A 24,158-nucleotide genomic window follows, 5' to 3' on the forward strand; every position below is an offset into this window, starting at 1 on the left:
ACATGGTGAGCAGCAAAGCCCCTATTTCTGTCACTTCTTTACACATGCGACACTGCATTGTTCCCGTAGAGAAACAGAGACATCACAGATCCTACGGTCTCCCAGAAAGTGGCATCTCCGGATCACACAAACGGGCATCAATCACTTGCAGTCCCTCGTGCAATCACAATCTGCCAGCCAAGATGCTGCAGGTTGCCGTGTCACGCCCCCTCCCAGCGCACCGGCCACAGCGCCTCGCCCAGTAAAAAGCCCCTGGTGGCCACGCCCAGCAGGTACCGCCAGGTGGTTCCTACAGCGCTAATGCAGCGTCTCCTGCACGCTGAGCCGCTAGGCGCTACCTTGCGTATCGGCAGGGTAACCTTGAACCTTTACGGCATCTCGGGCCAGTCATTTGTGTCCGGTATCTTGTCTGGCCAGCAATAAGCTTCAACCTTTGCCATCTCCTTCATCCTCCATCCTCTGTTCCACTTTCTTCTCTTTGTCCTCTTCTCCACCATCGTCCACACACAATGGCAGAGCCGCAGTACACAGTCTTCATCAGGGTTCCCATCCCTCGCCGGGGATTCGTCGATCCGCCTCCCGTACGCCTTTCCTCTGAATAGCTCCATCTGCAGCAGTGACAACATCGCGACGCCTGCTAACACGCCCGCCCAGGTCAGTTGGGACGTCGCCAAAGACGAGGCTCTCTGGAAGATCCTCTCCGGACACAAGGAGATAGACTGTATGATGCGGCCCCCTTTGCAGCAGATGTCGAGAGGCCGAATGCGATTGTGCTAACAGATGATCAGGGAACCTAGTGTATGCGCCGCCTTCTCTCACATGTCGTCGTGCCGATCCATCTCCTGAACTGCCGACTGACCATTCCCAGCGCCGACCGCTTCGAAGTCCCGGTCGACTTCCTGGTACAGCAGGTGGCCTATCTGAACGAAAGACACCAGTCACACTTCCTTGCCCAAGTTCGAAAAGCTACGGCCGCAGCCAAAGGCTCAGCAACACAGTCGCCCGTTCCCGGCTCCGACGCAGGACATCTCAGGACGCCGTCAGCCTTGTCGATCCGCCGCGATGTGTCGACGCTGCGAAACGAGAGCGGCGCCGCCGGGCCTGCCCTCAACTCGCCGAATCGCCCGACCATGTCTCGCAACACCTCGGCCACCACGACAGTCATGAGGGATGGCGGCGGCGCTTCCCCTAGGATAGGCACCCGGCCCAGCCTGCGAGCGCTCGACCAGGCTGCGCGGACGCGGCTGTCTTCGCTGCCCATTCCATCGCCGTCTCCTAAATCTCCCGAACCACCTGTTGCGGAATCAAACAGGGCGAACTCGCCTGGCCCGGCCGAGTCGAGCTCATCTTCCTCATCCGACGACGAATCATTAGCGGTTCAATCCCGCATCATCCGCCGACCACCACGATATCAGCCGCCGCAGGACTCTTATTCTGCTTACCCCGGGGACGACGACGACGAATCGGAGCCTGCGTTTAGACCGTATAATGCGCCGTCTGCTGGGCCTTCGTCGCCTGACCTGTCGTCCACGCTGAAGCTGAGGAACGGAGACGGCCGCAGCGGAGCGAGGCGCCACCCAAGGCCATTCATCAAGGAGTCTCACCACTCACAGACGTCCGACTCATCAGCGAGCTCCCCTGCTATGCCGTTGCGGCCGGTCAAGGCACGAGAGAGCAACAATGTAGACCCGTCGTCCCCTTCTCGTCGCGCAACAGACGCTCGAAGCTCGCGAGATAATAGCGAGGGCACGCCTAGCATCAGCAGCAGCTTCAGTGACTTGGATGGTATGTTTGTCCCTGTATCTGAAACTTCTGTGCACGTCTTGCCTAACATGGTTGTGGATACAGATGCATCGGTCACGCGGTCTGCCATGGAGGAAGCTCTGGCAAGTCGGATGGATCGCGGCAGCGCAAGTCGCTTCAGCTTTCCATTCCGAAGCCGCTGACTTTTCCTTGACTTGTCATTGGCGTTGGTAGGCTGACTTTGTGTGTACGGTTACGGTTGGACTTGTTTGGGTGTTCACTGGGAATTGGTTCAACATACGGATGGTCTGGCGTTCCCTGGCTGGACGATGCAAAGATGATATATTGATGACAGTTTCTCGCTGCATAGATAGTAAGGATGTCAGCATGTGCTTGTGATGTGACCGTCTGGGAGACGGTGATGGTTGTTCCCGAAACAACGCATAATAGGAACCACGAAGGCCATCGCCCCGACGAATATCATGCAAGCACTCACTGATGTCAAGCATTACCCACAAGTGAGAGAGTTTTCCTTGTAATAGCTGTTTGCTAGTCTCAAGTTTCCTCGAGAGATACATTGTAGCAGTCAGCAGCATGGCGATCGGGTGATAGCACTTGTAGTTCTTCGTATCATCTGCCACAAACCTACAATGGAGCATCTCAGGGGGATTTGAGCACTTCTCGCCCTTGCTTGGTGCCTCAAGGCTCTCTTTTAGATCCACGTATATTTAGTTTGGGTACTGTGAGGCCTTCGAGGAGAGAGAACCAGCTGGTGGTTGTTTGCATCATCTCCCGTCACAAAGGTACGTTACAGATGGAACCGAATGTTGCGGTCAGAGCTGCACTGGCACTGACAACGCAGTAGGTAGCATACGTGCTGCTCTCTATCGACGGCTGCTCACAGCTGGCACGCGGCTCTTCGCATGCCAACACTGGCAGACCATCTACCGGTGTCTCAACGTCTCTGCATTGCAAAGCACATGAGATACCTGAGGCATAAACTCTCGTATATCATTGCAATATATATTCCTCCTTTGCGCATTAGGTTTGCTCCCAACTACCTACTTACTTACCAACTCGGATCCTCCACTCCACCTCCACGGGCACTCAGAGGAAGAGAAACGACCATTCTCTTGCTTCTCATACACCCTGGTATCTCATCCATGAGATAATAGAGGCACAGAGTAACTGCAATCATGTTCCGTCGTCTGTGGTCGGGCCTCCCAGAGGACGTCACGTTTCCCTCGGATCTCAAGGGCCTTGGGTTTGTCTCCCTTCTCAGCAGCCTTCCTCTAGCTCCGTTGCCTTCTCCTACATTTGCATTTCTGACGGATGCTTTGGAATAGATACTTTGTTAACGATGATGATGAAATTCGGTCTATCGGGGAGCCGGACAATTACTTCAAGTTCTTCATCAACCGCAACCCGCGAATCTGCGCGCGCCAGCGCTTTGCGTTCAACCGTGAGTTACTTCAGCATCATACCCCATACTGCGAGGATGACTTGCCTCTACTGGCATCTAGCTGACAGGATGACATCTACAGAGGCCGTGGAGTCCATTGTACATGAGCGACTAGAGAAAGAAGGCATGCAGAAAGTTCGTCTCCCCCAAGGAACGCCCGCCACAGACCCTCACATACCCATCTTCATCACCCCGAACCTCGACACGAAGACCCGCATCGTCGTCATATTCGGCGAACCGACGCAAGAGCTTGGCCTCGTGGCCGGCCGCGTGGCGAATGGCCCCGGCGGCATCAACGAAGGGAGCATGGTCTCCGTCGTACGCGCCGTCTCCTCACAGCGCTCCTCTCCCGACGATGCCTCTCCGCCGGGCATCGTCCTGGCGAACACGGGCCAGACGTACTGGTGGCCGGAAGGAAAGAGGGCCATTACGGTCTCAGCGAGCGCGGCTTTGCCGCTGCCTAGCTTGATGCATAAGGGGATGCGGGAAGTGCCGTCTCTGAACAGGATCCCTGGCAACGAGAATCCGTCCGAGCATGTCAAGTACGTCTTTGACAGCGTGCTTGGTTCCATGGCGGGCGAGAAGGGGGCGGTGGTGGACATTGTGGCTGTTGGAGAGACGTGCGAGATCGTGGAAAAGTTCTTGGATGGCAAAGGAGTGTGGGAAGCTTGGGGCCAGACACTTGGCTCTCTGATCCTGCTGGGCCCGGTGTTTGAGGCAGAGGGCTTGACGAACGGACAGTTCAAGGACTTTCTGGCCAAGGTATGATGTTCGTCCATTTCATTGCCCAACAAAAGTCTTTCGGGCTAACACATTCTTTTTTTTTCTCTCAGAAAGCTCGTGGCTACCTTCTCTGTTCCGAGCCCCCGGGAATCCCTCTGGCCCCCCCTGAAGGAAACCCCGAGCTCAGCATTCTGCCCATGGGCTTTCCGTGCGTGTCTTCGTCCGAGCCGTCCTACGTCGAAACGATTCTCATCCAGGCGCGATCCCACATCCTCTCTCATCTCCAGGATGTTGCCATGAAGCCGGGTTATCAGAATCCCGTCATTACGGCGGCTGAATGCCTGCGCCCTGCTCTCACCGAGCAGGACTGGAAGGACGTGCCTGAGGAAGACAAGCCCGTGATTTCCAAGGCTGATCCGGCGGAGCTCAAGAAGGAGTTGAAGCAGGCGAAGCGCTGGAAGAAGTTTGCGGAGACTGGGGTGGCGCCGGATACAGACTCGGAGTCGGAGTCGGATATCTAGGGGCGGTGTGATATTGAGCAAGATGGTATCTCTTTTGGCATTACTGTCGTGCTCTGGCAGACATACTCGGGAGATTCCTTAGATGGTCATGGGAAACAGTTCTTTGCCATCTCCGCTAGTTATAATAATACATGACATTCTGCAAGTCCCTTTAGGACAGCACATTTTGATACATTTGCGGCAATGGAATAACCAACCCTCGTAACTATATGATAGCGCAGTAGTGACTGAGCAGTTATACCTTGAAAAACGACACAATGTCCGGCTTCGGCGCCTGCACATCCTCCAACAACTCCCGCGTCCGCTTCACACGGTCCTGAATCACCACCTCCTCTGCCTCCCAGCGACTCTCGGAGTCCTGCGACGGCCCGCTCCAGAAGGAGAACATGGACGACGGAGAGCCAGACGCCTTCTTCTCCTTCTCCTCCTTTGCCAGTCTCGACACCATGACGGACCAGTTCTCCAGTCCCGTGGACAGACAGTTCCTGCACGTGGATTTCGCCTCGCGGGTGGTGTCTTGGGTGAGTTTCGGGCTTCGGAGCTGCTCTTCTGCTAGATCCACGCCGTCTCTTGTCCAGGCCAGGCCGTCGTCTTTGGAGCCCGTCGCATACAGGATTTCGCCAATGTAGAGGTTCAGAGCGGCTTCCTGGCAGCGCTCGGAGGGGCTTCGCCAGGGGGGCTGGGTGCCGTCTGGGGGAGGAGGGGGGTACGCTGGCGGGGCGAAGAAGTTGAGGATTTGTCGGGCGAAGGATTCGGGCTTGCGTTTGGGGGCGGCATGGCGGGGAGGATCGTCGGAGAGGGAGCGGCGGGCTTTCAGGATGGAGAGGTAGATTGGTAGGGCGGAGGTGACGTCCCCCTTGCGGGCTATGTGATTGGCCGTTGCTGTGAGGGCGTCGAGGAGGTTCAGGGAGGGAGGTTCAGCACGCTCTTTGAGGACAAAGGTCCTTGTGTCATAGGGCAGCTTCTTGGGGTCCAGGTCGGATGTTGCCTCTGCCAGGGCCAGCTTATAGAGGGATTCGGCGCCTTCCGGGTTATTTTTGAACTCCATGAAGCTGGCGAATTCCAGGCAAGCCTGCACCTTCTGGCGCGGCGCCAGGCCCTTTGTCGCCAGGATCTTGGTGTACCAGTTATCGGCGGACGGGTAGGCGGTTTCGCAGTCCTCCTCGCGCGGTGCGGACGGGTTTCCGGGTGGGATCGGTGTTGGACGGGGATTCGACGGACCGATGACGAACTCGGGAGGCGTGACGATGTTGCGCGTCGTGTCTCGCAGCCAGCCGTCGACGTGCTCTGCGGCCTTGGCGGCCAGCATGATGGCCTCGAAGTAGCCCCTGCGCCACTCCTCCGACTTGGCCGAGATGTCGCATGCGATGAACTCGCCCGGCACCTCCAGCTGGGGGTCGACGGCGTCTGATAGCTTCACCACGTCCTGGCCGTCTATCGCGGGGTCTTCGAGCCGGATGACGACGCCGCGCGAGAGCTCCAGCGCCCGCGCCCAGTTGATCTGGCCGTTCTTGGGGTCCTTGAAGTTGTTTGCGTCTCGTAGAAATTTCCTCGTCAGGTAGTGCCACTCGTGGGGCGTCGGGTACTCTCGCTCGAGAGCCTCTTCGTTGAAGGCGAAGAAGATGGTCAGGACGCAGATGACGACTCCCCAGAGGGTCAGCGTGTAGCGCACGACCAGCTTGGCCTCATGTTTCCACCACCGCTGTCGCTCGGATGTGAAGCGCCGTACTGAGTTTGGGCTCGATCTGGGTATGAAGAGGAAGGGGAGGATCGGTCGTGAGCGATTCGTCGTCGTGGTGAGGCGGGACTGGATGGCGAAGCGTCTCAGGCATCGTGGCCGAGAGCCTGCGGGATGGAGGACGAGCCTCCGGGTCACTAGTCGGGGGGCCATGGCAGCGCTGGGCTGGAGGAACCGGAGTCCCGGACTGGGGGAGAGACGAAAGCAGTGGCAGAGAGGTTGATTCTTCCAGCTTTATTACAGAGGTTGCGAGATTCGATCGTTGGAGCATCATTTTTGTCTGACCTCACTGGCTCAGGTGGGTCAAACTGGCTGACTCATACACTTGAAAATCTTCTAGTGGCCCAATTGCTTTGCGTGCATGTGAGCCTATCAAATGAGTTTCTGGTTCTCTGGAGAAGAGAAAGTTGGATGCTTTCGAAAGATATGATGTGACCGGCATGCCTTCGTTCTTGACAGAGACGATTTCAAATCCCCGGATCCAGCTGCTTGCAACGGCGGCTGCTTCTGGGGCTGCTGTAGCTGGACTCATCTTTGGCTACCAGGCTTTGGAAAGAGAGGAGCGTCTATCAGAGCTGAAGAGCTCTATACCGTCGTTTTCCAACGACAATGGCCGTTCTGGCAGGGTGAGTTGAGCCCTTGAGTCTATAGAACCACGCGAAGCTGAGTCCTTCTACAGTTGAACAGCTTTGGGGCTTCATCAGAATCAGGCCTGGACGCTGAAGATGCTCGAAATATTGCTCTGGCTCGGCGTGCGCAGGCCGGCGACTTTGATGAGGAGCTTATCCTGGAGCAGCTCGCCCGCAATCAGGTCTTTCTTACTCCCGAGGGTCTCCAGAAGCTGCGGGATTCTTTCGTTATAGTTGTGGGCTGCGGAGGCGTCGGTTCGCATTGCACTGCCGCTCTTGCTCGGTCAGGAGTCTCAAAAATTCGCCTCATTGACTTTGACCAAGTCACTCTGAGCTCGCTGAACAGACACGCCGTTGCGACGCTGGCAGACGTGGGCACTCCCAAGGTGCAATGCCTCCATCGACGACTCATTGCCATCGCCCCCTGGATCAAGTTCGACCTACGACAGGAGAAGTTTGACGAGCACGTTGCTGAAGCGATGCTGGCGCCCTGGGCAGAGGGCGGCCGCAAGCCGGACTTTATCATCGACGCCATCGACAACATTGACACAAAGGTGGCCCTGTTAAAGTACTGCTACGATAACAAGTTGCCTGTGATCAGCTGCATGGGAGCCGGATGCAAAGGAGACCCGACAAAGATTGTCATTGGCGATATTGGAACGAGTAAAGACGACGGACTGTCACGTGCGACGAGGCGACGACTCAAGCTCCTCGGAATTACCAGCGGCATTCCCGTTGTCTACTCTACCGAGCAATCCGGAGAGGGAAAAGCTGAGCTGCTGCCACTCCCCGAGGAAGAGTTCCAGAAGGGGTCCGTGGGTGATCTCGGAGTCATGGCCAACTTTAGAGTGCGGATTCTTCCTGTCCTGGGGACAATGCCTGCCATATTCGGACTCACGGCGGCCAACCACGTCATCCTCAGGATCACGGGGTATCCTATTTCGTACGTCTCGGGAAAGGCCCGAGAGAAGATGTACGAGGGTATCCTTACCTATGTCCAAGGCTCGGAGGAGAAGCTCGCTCGACTGTTTGTGCCCGACACCACCGGACTCAAGACGCCTCTGACGCTGGGCGATGTCGCATTCCTGACCGAGGAGCTGTACGGCGGCCGAAGCATCTTGAGCGGAATCCCTACAAGGCTTGTCCTCATCAGATGGAAGAAGCCGGAGACGTCGAGTATGACGGTGATTGGTGAGGGCAAAGACCAGCAGAAGACTTCCACGGTCCGGCTACGAGACTTGGTGTGTATGACGAAAGAGGAAGCCACGAGACACGAGAAGGAAGTGTTTAAGGCAGGCAAGCCCGTGGAGGAGCTGTATGACGCGGAGACGATTCAGCGTGTGGAAGAGCGGATGAGGGAAGCTGAGAAGTATGAGTGGTGCCGCAGATAGAATGTTGAATAGCACTTCGTACGAGACTCATGAACACTTGTACATTTCTCATATCGTCCAGGCCGCGTAGGCACCGAATGATCTGATGTCGGGCCTACTGGGACCATGAATGAGTCCTTTCCTGCATGGTGACGATAATCCTGAGAGTACAAAAAGGCAAAAAGGCAGATGGCTCCTCCCAACGAAAAAAAAGGGACAAGCATATGCCAAGTCAAGTTCGAAAAAAGGCAGCAAGTCAGCAGACCCCTTTTACCGCCTCGACATAATATTATTAGCAACACAATTCCTTGACCTGCACGTCGGCTGGTCCGTCTTACAATGCGGCCGAACTCTGCATCACGCAGGTATCTGTGCTCCGTATATCCATGGGATGGTCTTCTCCTGAGCCTCATTCGCTGATGCTCTCTCTATGTACAGAACTCTGGCAATTCGACGTAGGTGCTAATTAACACGCATTTCTGACCGGCTGCTTCCCTTGCTTCCACGTATTCCTTTACGTGGACTTGCGTGCAGGGATTATGGTGGATTCATCCTGCCGCGTGTGCGCTTGCATGCATGCATCGTGTCTTCTAACGCCTTCAAACCCAACCCCTTCAATAGGACCTATCTAAGACAAGGCAAAACCGGGGTCTGATGCCTCGTTCCAAAGAACGGAACTGCCTTTTCCATCCCCTTGCTCCTTGTTTTCACCGAGAGCGTACAAGGGAGCGCGAGGCAATGTGGAACTTGAGGCTCGCAAGGGGGAGGGCTTACCCCAGACTCAATCCAAAAGTAATGACGTTTTTCAGACCCATTCGGCTCTATCCTTGCATGGATGACGAGTCTAGAACTATCGAAAAGCTCGTCAAGTTACCGAGACATTTTGTGTCGATTGGCGTCGAGATCATAGACTCTCGTCTGGAATAGAGTATTCGGAAATGAGACGGGATGAAGTGATAGGCTTGCATTGCATCGACTTCATCAAATTACAAGCCACAACTCAGTGAAGAGACTTAATGCTCCAATGGGCTTTGGCTTTGAAACGCTGTCGAAAGCCATCAATATAAAAGAGGGGACATTCAAACCTCAGCTGTTCCTTTCTGCCTCCCTTTTCTTTCCATGGTCACCAACCAAGCTTATCGTGCCTTGCAAGGATAAGGTATGCGTACGCAGGAGCTAGTACGTCTGAAAGAACTTTCCTTTTCTTCCCTTTTTTCGCACTTGCCTCTTACTGTTCAGGGATCTGTACTCCAATCTCTTATTGTGTCCTTTTGCGCCATGATTCCTTGTAGAGGAGCGCCTCTTTCGGTCTACCTTTGCCTCATCAGACGATCATGCAGCATTGGCAAGGCATATGTATCAGTTGCCTGATCGTGAGTCGCGTAACAATTGGCATTCCACAAAGTTTTTCATCTTGCTGTTCTATGGTGACATGCGGCTTAGAGTGGCACCCGAATGGAACATTTGCCGTCGCCTGAGTCGTACTATCGTGGCACGGAACAGGCACGCATCATATATTGGTTGCCTCACGAGGAGGCATTTCTTTTGAGCCTGGGCTTGTCTATGGTCTCAATGGGCAACTCGTCGCAAGTCGGGGTTTGATAGTCATCAACTACTGGACGTAGCCTTACTGCATACGCCACATTAACAAGGCTTGTCCACCGAGTAGATGCACAAGAGACAAACAATACCCTGGCTGCATATTGCCTGTGTTTCGACACCATGCTGGGGACTAGGCGACCTGAAAGACACCGACGCCTATCGTGATATTCGGATACGATCGTGTCGTGGATGCCTTGGAAAATCAGCAGATATGGGCGTCACTACTGGACAACAGTGGCGAGTTGTCTGATGACAAGCCAGCAAGGCGGCGAGTGCCACACTTGCTACCCAGTAGCGATTCGCAGGCCTGCCGATGTTGATCATTTTTGCTTCATGCATTGCCTCTTCCAAACGAGGCTGCCATTGGGATTTGTTAACCGTGGCGATCATGAATCAATGACTGGTATAGGGTTTCGACGGGTTCATTGGTGGCTGTAGTGTCTACATTGGTGAGGCAGAATTGGACATACGGATTGATTGGTTGATTACAGTAGAGTTTCCTGATGTCGACCGTTCATAGCGAATGAAAATAATGAGGCAACGATGATCTGCAACCAGGAGATCTGCAATATCCCGGTTATTGTATACTTAGTATAGTCCGTCTGTCCCGATAGAGTTTCATTCGGCATTGATTCTGCTTGTTGCCTAGATTCACATGAATGATATGAGCAAGCAGGCTCGACGATGCGGAAGTGCCCTGCACTCAGGATTACTCTTCACGACTTTAGTATCTAAAAGAGAAGAATTACGGACATGTCTCTGCAAATAAAATTTATCCTATGAAACACAATCAGTCTGTACGGTGCTTACCGTTCATTTGAATTTCGGCTACTTCCGATGTGGCGTTGTTGGTTGGTATTATTAGGAACACCAGAGCTCTGCTGCATTGCAGATGGCAACATCAACTGAGGTGTAAGCTCACTTAACCAAAAGACACGTTCAGTTTATATTAGATTCCACTGCTAACAATCGTCATCGGCAGTATTTGCTCTTCTGATTGGTATCAAGTAGCTTACATGCAAGTGCCGAGCCTTCGATTGGAGTCGACAACTTTCACAACTGAGTAATCTTACATGCATACGGGATCGCAATCTCTGCATTGAACCTTATCGATTAGCCACTCTATCAGTCCTAAAATGATGTCGCTTTCGGTATGTGGCTTACTAGAAAGAGGTTGATTCGATCCGTGAGCTTCGCATACCTGTCTAACACAGCAAGCATTTGATATAATTACACGTAGATGAAAATACGAATCCCCCACCCAGGACAGTATTATCTTGCTCATGTATATGACTTGCGTTGAAGAATGAATACAAAGAGTATGATGACTTCATATGCATAAAAATCAGCTCATTATGTAGGTAGCGACTGGAGATGCGTGTCCATAGAGTGGCCAAGATGTGATCCATGCAACCCACTTATTGGTCCAAACCCTGACGTGCGTAGGCAAGGGAAAATCCAAGGGCTTAATAAATGCCATGATCTTTATGATATCGATGGAATCTTTTGAAAAACATGGTGTATTCACGGCAACCCCGAGGCATTTCGCCCCCGATCATGTTACGTTCGTGATAGGCCAACATAGCAGCTGTGTAGATAGGGGCGAATCAGGGCTTCGTCAGCTCTTTTGCCTCCGAACACGGCATGAATCCATGCCCAATGTAAAGGCTCAAACAACTGAATGGAGGGCAACATCATCATACTGGCATATTTGGCATCCTGTGATATCCTGATGATGGCTTTGCAGCGCATCCGTCTAAGGCACGTTGGGTCGACTTACGCGACCCCGACGGACTACCGTACATGTGGTTTAGCTCGCTTTAAGGAGAGCCCAAAAGATGCCGCCTAACCAGCGATGCCCCTGCTTTGGTCTCACACAATTTTCACCTATAAAAGAAGACCAACGAACCTTGAAGATCAGCTGAGTACCAACAACAACCAAACCGAAAACAGACACCTTGTTCCGCCTTGTTCTTTGTCGCCGAACAAATCACTCAAGTTTGAGATGCCAACGCCTGCGCCCCTCAACGGTTTTTTTGCCCTGAGCGTCTGTCGTCATCTCATGATGATTTGACAAACAGCTTGATATCTCGGCGAGTTCAGCCTGGCGAGGATGGCTTTGCGTTGGCATCTTTGAAGGCGGCCAAGGCATCCGAGACTACCATCACCGACCAGAGAGTATGTGAGACAAGCAATTCCCGTCTCAGAACGTCTGAAAGGCGAAATCGCATCAATGACATCATCACGCGCCCTCTGCAGTCTCCCTTGCCGTGATATTCTCCCACGACAGCACATCATCGGTGCCTCCCTCGGATCTCCATCACCGACCCTCAGAAACGGACACCTTGACAACATGAGAGACACGTCAGCTTCCTCCTTACTACAGTGTACCCCATTCACGCAGAGCACATACGAGAGAAGGCGTCGCGTTGCCTACGCCGCCATGGGAAAATGAAGTGCCACCAGCGTTTTCTCGGTGTGACCTGAATACGATTCAGGAAGCACCTATGTTTCGCGGCTGAATGCTGACCATGAGATGGGCACCTGCTTTGTGGACATAGAATTCAAGGCTGATTCGAGAGCCTTCTGATCTCATTTCTTCAAAGCTGAATGCACCATGTGCGAGGTGACCGTGATGGCGATCCGGCCGTAGAACAAACAGCCGCATCGCTGCCTGGTGTTGAAGTTTGCCAGTGAAAGGGCGAAAGCCTCTGACTGTGAATGTTTGGCAAACAGCTTTTTTCTCGTCGAGGAAGAAGAGTGGGAGGAGCATAGGTATTTATAACTGACCAAACAAAGCAATGTATGAGAGAACAGCAGTAAGGCGCGGTTCCGTGTTTGCGTGCCCTCAGGTAGTCGTCGTAGCGTGCTTGCCTAGAGTGATGGGTCGTAGAATTTGTCCTAGAATTGAATTGAATCATCAAGGCTTTCGGAGAAGCAGAAATTGCCAAGAGCAAGATGGAGTTGGGGGGCCCCGAGGTACTGCAAGGGGGACGTGGAAGAGCCTCCTCCATGGGCGCGGCAAGGCGCGCCGCGAGGATGCATCGGAAAGCCCTATGATATGGTGTCGAGCAGTTTCGAGCTTTCAGGAGGGTGGTGTATTGATGCCTACCTACTTATGTACTTTGACAGATATGAAAAACAATGAGTAGTACCTAAAATACCCAAGAGATTTCGGCGCGTCTTTAGATGCATTTGCGTGGGTACGAATCCAAACCACGAGCAATGGCTACCCAAAATACGGTTCGGCAAGGGGACGCTGAGTAAATGTACTTCTGTTGTGTGCAGACACGCGAGAAACAAGCCAGTCCATGCATATCAGCAGTTGATGTTTCCCGTCTATGATGCCACACGAGAGCATGGACGCAATGGGATCCCATGTATCCCAGAGGGTTTGAGGCTCCAATGCAGGTCGAAATACAAAGATGCAGCTCACTGTTTTCATTTCCGAGATGACAACTGAAGGTAAATACCTACCGATTGCGGTAAAGTAGGGAGGGGTGTAACATCAGCTACCTTATGTATTAAAGGTAGCTTACATTTGGTACATCCAAGGTTAGTAGGTAGGTAGCTACACCTCCCACTCTTGAAGCTATGGTCCGCGGCGGTCTCGTTTTGAAAAAGACATGTCGAGATAGGTATAAAGCATGCACGCATCCCCTCCTCCCACTTCATCCTTATCCTCATCTCCAGCTTCAGCTTTCCATCGTTTGCAGTGGCGACAGAGAGAGATGCCTGATGCACATTTTCCTTTGCTCTTGACTTTTACTACGGTTCACATTGTATTATTTCCCCAACAACGAGTGCCTTGCTCTCGTCGGCATCACCATCGCCTCTCGAACTGCACCTCTGCTTGAGCAGAATACATCGGTTCTCGCACATATCGGTAGTCTCTGCTGCTTCAATCCAAACACGGTAGGTGTGCGGCTGCTCCACATTGAGGCTCAACTGAAGGCAACGGTGGTTCGCGCCCCAGGGAGCGGGTCGCAACACCCTGGGCTGCCTGAAGCCGGAATCCCCGCCCGCGGCAGCTACTGGGGGCTACTGTAGGGGACGTGCGCCAGTAGCGTTGCATTGCAGCTCTCGGCTGCAGCCACCCCGAGGCTGCCTTAATAAGCCGCCCCGACATCACCCTGCACCTGCCTCAACCGCCCTCAACACTCAAAATTCTCGTGCTTCATACTGCCCTTCCCTTGCAAACCCTTCCCAAGGCACCTCCAGCATCGGCAGGCCGGACGAATCACCGCGCTCGCTGCATCTTCCGAACGCCATCAGCTAACGGCCCATGCATCATTAGTCTCGCTTCGATCCTGCGCCGCCTGACTGGCTGCTGGAGCCTGGTGCAAGCCCTCGTGCCAGCGTTTGTCTCACACGAAATCCACCCAACTCAGCCCTACTCCAAGGATTGGCTGCGACTAGCCCCCAAATCTGCAACTGGTACACGATACGATAGAAAGTACGGAGTAAAACATACGTCTTCTCACTCCGCATCATGTCTTCCGTCCAACCGCCTGATATCTCCAAGATCTTCGTCAACTACCTCCGCAACTCCCGGCAGTTCAGTTGCCCCATCTGCCAAAAGGACGTCAAGCCACCAACACTCGATGGCTTCAGGAACCATGTCCAGGACAGCGCGGCGAAGCATCCCACCGAGGACAAGGCCATTCTGGAAGCGTTCCAGAGGATGAAGCTCGGCTCTGCCAAGACGCAGTGAGTCCATCTCGCTATGACGTCGACTGCATGGGACCATGTCACCCCTCTAACCTCCAACCAGAAGCCAGCCTACATCTGCCACAGATAATGACCAAACCAGACGGTCAAGGAAGAGATCGGGAGGAACAGCCGCTCTTGACATTCCAGACGACTCACAGAATGCTGGTCGACTGCAGCCAAACAACAAAGAGGGCTCTGACGCTGAATCTCGCAACAAGAAGCTCTGTTCCCCGAGCAGCAGCCCCCCACCCTCGGCAACACCCAACCGGCGAGGGCGTGGGAGGCAGCAGGCTGACAGCGCCAAAGAGTTTGACCGCGGCACAAAAGGCTCGAGCACTCGGCAGCTCTGGAGCCCAGTCACCGGGGGCCTCCCGAGACCAGCTCAGACCGCGTCTCAGGCGTTGGGTCAGCGGTCGGGTCAGCGGTCTAGGCAGCCGCCGCGCGCGAGAGTTGCCCAGCATGAATCGGAGCAGCCTGATCCTGAGCCGGGCCCGCCAGCCCAGGCCGACACAGAAGATGTCTGGGAGGAGGATCCTTCGGTAACGCAGATGATTCGCCAGCCGGAGACCAGGCCCATTTCCCAGGAGCAGCTCGTCGCCGAGGTCAAGGGCATCTATGCGGGGCTTGTTATGGTTGAAAGCAAGTGTATCGAGGTCGATAACGCCCAGTCAGCGAACAAGGACTCGCCGCAGCAGCTGAACAACGAGCAGTGGCAGGCGCTCATTGCTTTGCATCGCACGCTTCTGCACGAGCATCACGACTTCTTCCTGGCGAGTCAGCATCCCTCTGCAAGCCCGGCGCTTCGACGCCTGGCGTCCAAGTATGCCATGCCTGCGCGCATGTGGCGCCATGGGATCCACTCGTTCCTCGAGCTCCTCAGGCATAGGTTGCCTCTGTCCCTCGAACACATGCTCACCTTCATCTACATCGCCTACAGCATGATGGCGCTTCTTTACGAGACCGTGCCGGCTTTTGAAGACACGTGGATTGAATGCCTTGGAGATCTGGGCAGATATCGCATGGCTATCGAAGACGACGATATTAGAGACCGCGAAACTTGGACCGCCGTTTCCCGATACTGGTATTCAAAGGCCTCGGACAAGCTGCCGACAACGGGCCGGCTTTACCACCACCTGGCTATTCTTGCTCGCCCTAACGCGCTCCAGCAGACTTATTACTACACCAAGTCGCTGTGCGTCCCGATCCCGTTTCTGAGCGCCAGGGAGAGCGTCATGACCTTATTTGACCCGGTGTTGAGCTCGGGCCCTCCTCGACTAGAGCCGGTCGATCTTGCCTTTGTACGCATACTCGCCATCTTCTTCTGTGGTAAAGAAAAGGATCTTCTGGGGACTTCCTCCAGACAGTTCCTGAGCCTTCTGGATGGACACATTGCTCGTATGACTAAGGGCTGGTTGGAAGCCGGGTAAGTACATGCGGTTACTCATTCAGGTTGTTCGCTGTCACTAAACTTTCTGCAGTTATTACATGGGCATCTCCATCACCTGCTCCCTCCTTGGCTTCGGAAGTGATTCGAATGTTTTGAAGAGCGCCATTGTCCCCAAGCGATCTGATGAAATGGACGTTGCTGGCGAGACCGCCGTGCCGGAAGCGGTCCCGACAGACACTTTCCATCAATCGCTCTCGTTGGCTGTGCAGACGCTCGAGATAGTTATTCAGCGATGGGGCGACATGAATATATTGCCCTTCATTCACACACAGATGGTTTTTATCCATCACTTATCAAAGTTCCCCTCTGCAATGAAGCACATAGAGCAAAAATATCCCTGGAAGCTCATTGCGACGATGCTCAACTATCTGAAACAGTCTTGCAAGTTTGAGCCTCGCATGGACAGCGACGTGTTTCCCGGAGCAGAAAATCAGGATCATTACCGGCCACTTCCGGAAGATTATGCCATGCGAGGCCTGATTTACACAGAGGAGTACTTTCCACTCAAGTGGTTTGCGGGCGAGGCTGTTGAAGAGGACGAGAAGTACTTTGAACAAGCTTCGATGGTCGACGTCAGAAAGGAGAGAATTCTGTGGATTGGGCGACAAATCGCTTCACAGGGCAAATGGATCATGTGGGAAGAGGACAATGCAAAATTCAGCGTGCCTGCCAAGTATAATGTCGAGTTTAGACCCAAGACGCCCGCCGAGGGCGCCCGGGAGATTGTCAGCCTCGGTGCCGATTCGCGGAGCTTGGATTCTCCGCGTCAGGCATACTGAAAACTCCCATCATTCCCTCGCATATAGCATATTGTAAGTTTGCATACATGGGCGTTTGATGGATGTTTTAATTTGGAGCGAGAGGCGCCGGGAGCACACGTGCATAGGTGACTTGGGGGAAATGCTTTCGCTGATTTCTTTCTTTCTTTGCTTCATGTCAAGTACGCTCCTTTGGTTCCCTTTGTTTTCTGTTATTCTAGCATTGTTTTAGAGGTTTCCCTAACAATACATGATGTTAAGACATCTAACCGAGGCTTTAACCGCTTGGCAGCCCAGCCCCTGGATTTGAATGTTGCATTTTCTGGGGAATGCTGGGGATATGTAATGATTAGTCGCTGCTTACGACAGGTCATATTCATCCTACGTGACGCTATTTTCGGTGCAAACTACTGTGTGTAGAGTTGGGGGCTAATTGATGCACGACGGAGAATTTCAAGGAGATCACGATTGACTCGGACGGATATCTGATCGAGGATGACGCAGTTGGCTTGGGCACCGGCGTCTGGAACTGCTCGAGACATGACGGAATATCTGAGTTGACAGTTAAGCGAGTAGCATTCATAAACGCCCAAGGTGATGATATTGCATAATGCGTGACTGTTTCTAGCTGCTTCATATGGTATATCCCCTACGTGTAACGGCTCTCTCTGCTTGAGGTAGGGATGTTGCCCAGGTATGTGTAACCGGCTCAACCCGCTCAACAAGATGATAATGCATGACATGTCACTCTCCGTTTGGGATATCAACAACAAGTAGGTATGAAATAAGATGCCCTCTTTCACATAAAAGACGCTGGACATATACCACCAGTGATAGAATAATGCCCGTGGATAGAACTTGAACATCTCGTCTGCCCAAAGCACCACCGCATACCTTCCTAAAAACCCAATCATCTTGAGAGTTTTTTTTTTTTTTTTTAATTGCAAAGCTTGTGTGCTTCTCACGCCTCAAGCACTCTTTGGAAACATATCTGACTTCCGCGCCCACCGCAAACATCCTCCCTACGAAGCAATGTGGAACGGGCCGAGGCAGCGGCGCCACCCGCGACAGGGGGGGGTGCTCCTGGCACCTGCAATCCGGGGGGGAAAGGGAAACGGACATTCAGGCCCCCGGAGCCCCTCGTCAGCGTTGCTGTGCCCCAACTACCTACAACGACATGGACGGGAGCATCACTGCGCGTCTTGTCGGGCCCTGCTGCGGCTCGTCGAGGGTACGTACTTTCCAAGTTTGGGGCAGGCTTCTGACATATGCATGACAGCGGGCTGGGCGTTGCTGAAGGATTCCTGAAACGAGATGCCGGCATATGGGCACGTGGTTAAAGCATGGCGAGGAGAGCACGTGGGCGTCTAAGAGCAAAGGACATGAATCACAAGCCCACTCAACTTCATGAGCAATCAGCGCGCTAGGAAAGCCGCCGTTGTCATCTACGGGAAATCCCGATTATTGAGGGCCTCTTCTCCTTCGTATCTCATGCGCTGGAACAAACTCTCTTGAAGCCTTTGAATAAGGGAAACCCCCACACGGTCCAGCCGACCTCTTCCCTTCCGTCTCCTCCATTGGTGTTGCTCTCTCACGGATCTACCGCCATCGACCCCTTGGGATAGAAGTCAATAGAAGCCGTCGTAATGAAATTGTTCAATTCAAGGCAAACGCTTAATAGAGAGGTAGAAGAGATACCATTCCATCTGCGTTCGTACTCTGCGTGGTTGTTGGGTGAATTGAAGCTGGGCAGGAACAGAAAGAGAGGAAAAAAAAAATTAACAAGAAAAAATAACGACTCGACGGCAACTGGGATATTTTGCTCCCGGCAGGGCTTGAACCTGCGACCTTCGCATTACCAATGCTTTTTAGCGCAAGACTTGAAAGTATTAGTACGAAGCTCTAACCAACTGAGCTACGGAAGCCTTCGAATCGTTGAAGAGACCGTGTGGATACTGAGGCTATGAAGATTTGCTCATTCTCTCGCGCCCCACTCTTTTGGGGTTCCGCTGAGGGGTTGCGCTTGGAGTTCTGCCTGGTGAAGATGGAGTCAATGTCTGTAGGAGATGGTTGCCAATCGGGGTCAATGTGACGATTTCCCCGACAAAAGGCTGGCGGTTCCGCACAAAAGTGTTTTTAACTGTGAAGGCGTCCATCCTCCATGAGGAGAAGGAAGCATGCATTGACGAGAAAAGCCCTGCTCTCGTCATCATTGGTGGTGGGGGAAGCAATTGAAATAGTGGTGCAGCCTTCAAGCATCAGGCTGACGCCCTCTCCTCTCGACTTGTCCGCTTATCCTACTCTTTTGTGATTGTCAAAGGGGTTTCACAATCGGGCAAGATATACAGTACTTCATGCAAGGCAGCCGTCCTTCTTCCTTTAGGCAAAACCAGTCGTTGCACCATTTCTCGACTCTCGTTGGCTGTGGCTGATGAAGAGGTTGTCTCGCTTTACGCGAGGCGTTCACTCTAAAGGAACAATCAGAGGACAACATGGTGAGGGGAAAACAGACCGGGATCGATGATTCATGACGTGTATTGAAGATTGTCAATGTTCCTGTATGGAGGAGCATGTGTACACCGGAGGAATGCTTGATGAGGGGTAAAAGAGTGGTTGGATGCCGTCGATGCGGAGGTTAGAACGCAGCCTTGCGGCATATCAAGAAGTCCGGGCACAACTGATGCGGTGCTCACGCCGTAATGGTGCACATCTGTATGCGGGAGGAACCCGAAATAGAAGCACGTCCAAGGGCATGTGGAGTGTTCTCTGGTGCTCAAGATGAATTTTGCCCAGAATTAATCCCCAGGCAATGGGATACAGCTTCGTCGTGGATTGCTGTCTACGCATGTCTCACAAGCTTTCGGTGATGACATCTTCCGAAGACATCCGCGTTGGGTATTATGCTGTATACTTTGAATGTGACATGACCTTTTTAGCTGCGCGAAATCCCAATGGTAGTCGATTCCCTACGAGTGTTGGTTTTTACATTGTTATTTGCAATGTCTGAGTTGGAACCAACATCTGAGACGTTTGGTGGGTGCTGCCTTGCCGGGGGGTTTCGATGCGGTCTTGGGATTTCATGGGATGTGCGTGCTTGTAAGGCGGCAAGCATCGAGACCACAAACCCTAACATCTTCACCTGGACATGCTCATCCTCCAGGTTTTCCAAAAATAGAACTGTAAAATGGAAAAAAACGCTTCTAATGAGACATAGGTCAGTTTTTACCTCGGGGATTTGTGCCTTCGGAAGCGCTGGGAACATGCCTTCACCAATGGCTGCCATACCCCAATAGGTGTTGAATGCTGGATCCTTCCGAGGGGTGCGCTAATGCGGTTGCCTTTTTTTTCTTGACTCGCTAACCAAGCTTCGGAACCCGTTACACAACATGAACCCGGCAATGCTTGGTGCCATCAACATGTTGAGGCTCCAAAAGCATTGGCAAGCTAGAGCGGGGCCGCTCTGCTCGAATGTCTTTGCTCCATTCTTGAAGCAAAGTATCTGGAAGGCTCGTTGTATTCTCTCATCGGGAGACGTGCAGCTTTACTCTTGCGTAAAGGACCTTCTTGGAGGCAAGTCTGTCGATACTGGGTGTGCCTGCGGCTCTCCTTGTCTTCGCTCACCACGGCTATGTAAACAGCCGTAGAGCCGTATGAGCTGTGCTACCGCATACCATGATGGCCGAGGGCATGTCGTAGGGACTTGTCGGGGCGCCTTTTGTCTGCCTGCGGATCCCTAGAGCGGCAGTCCGCCGCTCCGCCAGTCCTAGCATCTCGACTAGCGAGGTACCTATTGTAGGCAACTGCTTGTACTTCACATCGTGTTCTTGTAGTCTTGGTCGTTGATCCTAGAAAATCGGCCTTCAGAACACTTCGTCTATTGCTGACGAGTCCATGCCTTCAGCTGACGCCCAAGCGGCTGAATAGAGCTCAATATTTTCTCGCTAGTGGATGGAGTTGTTCACGGGGAGCTCAGCAATTTTCCCAAAAAGAAAAAAAAAAAAANACCGAACAGGACTCAGCTCTTCGGATACCCAGCAAGGCAGCTGTAATATATCACATATGTTGTTTGCGCAGAGATCGGTAAATGGAACATTTGGGACCTATCAGAACTTGAGCAGAATGAGCTACTTCGCGTCTGTATGATCTTTGAGCTGTGAAGATCTAGAACCGTCCCGGAATCGCTTTGCAGCCTAGAGTGGAAATTTCGTCGTACAGAATCCCGCAAGGCTACCACTCAGATGCTGGAGTCCTAGCCCCGTCATCAACACTCCCCTTCGCAAACTGCTGTCCACCAACCGCAAGGCTCATATGCGCTCAGACATACAATCGGCTGTCAAAATTTACTCCGTCAGAGGCCCTTGCAGCCTCGCAAAGATACCCGGAGCTCGTATCATACACAAGCCCGGCGCTTCCTCCTCCAACTACCTCTTTCAGAGCATCCGACGTCTGCGCGAGTAATGGCCAGAAATGGGGAAAAAAATTTGCTCACCCTCGCCACTTGTGAGCATCTCCCGCCCATGTACTGTTTCCTGTTGCCTTGCGCAGAAGTGAGCCTCCTCTTTCTCCGATGGGGGTTCGCATTCGCCAAGAATCTTCAGCGGAGCAATAGCAGACGTAACCCTGTGGCTTAGATTCTGGGGCCCAAGCATTGCCAAATACTCCGATTCTCCAAGGAGAGAGAAGGTTGCCTTCCTGAATGCCTAACAGCATCCACAAGAGCTGTATACGTCTCCAGTTGTTACATGGTGATCATGGGATCCGTCTTTCCTGCGAGTCACTTCGTGGCTGGTCGATCATAAACTGGAGGGACCGGCTGGTGCTCTGTGACAGGTCATATCAGAATACCAGGTCCCGCGAGCGGTCCAGTCAGATGCTAGTCTCAGGTGATCGAATCTCCTTCTACTATCTGGGTAACACATGCTAAGAGTAGTACTACAAGGAGTATGGACACGGGATATGTACCTTTGGCAAGGCTCCTTTGCACCCCTGGAGCTACGACCCTGTGTAGCCTACCGAGCACAAGAGCTTCTCAGGAGCTTCTGCATTGCTTACCCTACCACTGTACTCGACGTCCAAGGCATGACATCATTTCGCGGAATTCCGTTGCTATTGAACCACCCTCCGAGTAAGGGGCTTCAGGTAGCCGACACACAAGTTGGTGAATTGAATTGTGAGCTGAGACAAAAAGCCGTTTTCCAGCACCGAATCGCGTATCGGTACCTTTATTGGGCTTAGTGAAGCGGTTGCCTACACGTTAGGAACGAGGCAACCAGAACTAAGGCACCGAACCCTTGATGAAAATCATGGAGAGATACTGCAGTAGTAGCGGTGAGCAGCAGGGTGTCTTCGCAAGAAGGGGTGTAAAGGTGGCCGTCAAAATAAGCACATGCATGTCAGAAACCTTCTAGGCGACTTCACACCGTGCTTAATGCAGTCCACTGACATTGGCGAGGTTTACATGCCGTTTGTTTACCGAAGAAATTATGCTATGAAGTATGAATGTTGCAGCTGAGGAGGAATGGCTCCCCAAGGCTGAGATGAAACTGTAATAGGATGATTTTCCATAGTGTCATCCCATTCATAATCTTCAGCAAGGGATATAGAATCAACTCATTCAAACTAAAGAATCATTATTCACTTGGCAGACGGGATTTATCAGAGTAACCATCTCGTGAAACATACGGAGTGGAATACAGGGAGAGAGAATAGAGTCTGCTGGAGACTGGCAGGTAAAGTATGGAGAATTCCATATCAAAAATTGCCTTTGTACATAGAGATTGGCATTTGATAACTATCTCAAAATTTCTCAGCCTTTAATTCGACCATACCCTTGCTCATGGCTAATTGAACAGTTAGCTTACACGTGTATCAGATATTGACTGATAATGCTTAAGCAGCGTCGAATGTCTCCCCTTCAACACGCAACTGATTACTGCTAGACCCAGATATGTTTTGCTTCTAGTTTATGACTCTCTGAATACATGTAGTACCTGTTCTTTCAGGAAATTTGGGGTTGGCTTTGGCATATGCTATGCTAGTTCACACACACCACAGCCAGCTGACAAGATACTCGTGTATTGTAAGGAGAGGAGACTGGAGAAGTGAAAGCAGAAGACGATGGTTTACGTGTGTATAGCTGGAAGACTTAATGTCGCAATAAGCTCTCTTGCAAAACGATCGTCTTGTCACTTGACCGAATAGAAAGTCAACGCTTTGAAGAGAAAATATATCATATATATCACAACGCAGAGGCTCTCATTCACTTATGGGGGTTGGGACTCAATATAGATAGAAGGCTCAGTAAATAATTGGATAAACAGACTAGGATTCTGACAGCAGAAGATGTGCAGGATATGATCAAGGTTCAACAAGATCAGAGCTAGATCGTCTAGACAAAACGAGATATACTTCGAGGTCGAAATCATGAGTGGACTATCAAGCTATAACGAGTTTATAGACCCCCATGGCTTTAATGTTTTTCTTTGCGTACATAGTTCCTTTGGTTGCTGGATTAAGTTCGTTAGTTCTTTGCTTGCTTGTAATTGATTTCTCTGGTGATTTGCCTCAAACGCCTGATACTCCCCTTACATATTGTGCATTTGAAACCTGCCATTATATCCAGTTAACAATCTAAGCTCTGCATCATCTTTAGCGAGGGTCAAATGAGTAGCAAAACGAAGTACATTAGGACATCAAATTGTAATTCATACGACCTTTCCCGCACCCCTGTATAGCTACCTAACCAATGACCTTGATAGGAGCGCAGCCACTATCATCAGCAGACACTCACCCAATCAGTTTGTCCTCGGTATCCTACTTTAGGTTATATGCTCTGCATCTCTACAGACGTAATACACGTAGCCCTCACCGAGCGCCTATCATGTCGAGCCACAATTCTGAGGCATTACTCTGCCTGATTTGGCAATACAGGAAGGGCACAAGAAAGGCGACCAAGCCGTCCTGCGCAATGGCGAACTTATCATATCCATTTCCGATAAGGCAACCGAACATCTACGGGAGCGGGGTGCAGCTGAACAGCTGGCCTATGTCTCGGTGATCCTTTCCGGTGGCTTGTCACTCCTATGCAATAAAGTGCATCCCGGATGTCGATTCCAGAGTGCATAGGCCTTGACGCCTTCTGGTCTCGACCGTCGGCCGATTCTAGTCGACGAGCCTGTCCTATCACGCAACAACTTGTGAATGCAGAAATCAGGCGATTATATTGCCTCTTGTTGATCTATCACCAAATTATCCGGCTGAAATTGGACCAAGACATGACCGAAAGTGTTCCGAAGAGCAGTGAGCGTTTTCCATGCAAAGATGGCACGGAATCAAAGCCTAACCGCCACTTTTCTTTACCAAGAGACATACAGTAGCGCCAGTCAGGTGGAGAAAAGGAGCTTTGGGTTTCTGGGAATTCATGCGAAGATACTATGATCTGTTTTGAAGGCA

The 24,158-nt window shown here is 52.2% G+C and overlaps 4 protein-coding genes across 4 annotated transcripts; 3 read left to right on the top strand and 1 right to left on the bottom strand.

Moving 5' to 3' along the window:
* Window positions 1–509: 509 nt before the first annotated feature.
* Window positions 510–4,449, top strand: CCMA1212_006786 (uncharacterized protein; the record flags this gene model as incomplete). Its single annotated transcript, XM_073703987.1, has 7 exons — window positions 510–581; window positions 660–770; window positions 798–1,914; window positions 2,929–3,007; window positions 3,090–3,205; window positions 3,288–3,967; window positions 4,039–4,449. 7 exons carry the CDS (start codon window positions 510–512, stop codon window positions 4,447–4,449), a joined length of 2,586 nt encoding a protein of 861 aa, XP_073557273.1.
* A 235-nt stretch (window positions 4,450–4,684) lies between these two features.
* On the bottom strand, window positions 4,685–6,340 carry CCMA1212_006787 (uncharacterized protein; the record flags this gene model as incomplete). The annotated part of the gene is made up of 1 exon (XM_073703988.1): window positions 4,685–6,340. The coding sequence occupies one exon, from the start codon at window positions 6,338–6,340 to the stop codon at window positions 4,685–4,687; it is 1,656 nt and encodes a 551-aa protein (XP_073557272.1).
* A 287-nt stretch (window positions 6,341–6,627) lies between these two features.
* Window positions 6,628–8,207, top strand: CCMA1212_006788 (tRNA threonylcarbamoyladenosine dehydratase 2; the record flags this gene model as incomplete). Its single annotated transcript, XM_073703989.1, has 2 exons — window positions 6,628–6,813; window positions 6,867–8,207. The coding sequence occupies 2 exons, from the start codon at window positions 6,628–6,630 to the stop codon at window positions 8,205–8,207; spliced, it is 1,527 nt and encodes a 508-aa protein (XP_073557269.1).
* Window positions 8,208–14,280: 6,073 nt separating this feature from the next.
* On the top strand, window positions 14,281–16,727 carry CCMA1212_006789 (uncharacterized protein; the record flags this gene model as incomplete). The annotated part of the gene is made up of 3 exons (XM_073703990.1): window positions 14,281–14,498; window positions 14,563–15,924; window positions 15,980–16,727. 3 exons carry the CDS (start codon window positions 14,281–14,283, stop codon window positions 16,725–16,727), a joined length of 2,328 nt encoding a protein of 775 aa, XP_073557268.1.
* Window positions 16,728–24,158: the final 7,431 nt, after the last annotated feature.

The sequence above is a fragment of the Trichoderma ghanense genome (assembly GCF_004382785.1).
Source record: "Trichoderma ghanense strain CCMA-1212 chromosome Unknown scaffold_8, whole genome shotgun sequence".
Lineage (NCBI taxonomy): Eukaryota > Fungi > Ascomycota > Sordariomycetes > Hypocreales > Hypocreaceae > Trichoderma > Trichoderma ghanense.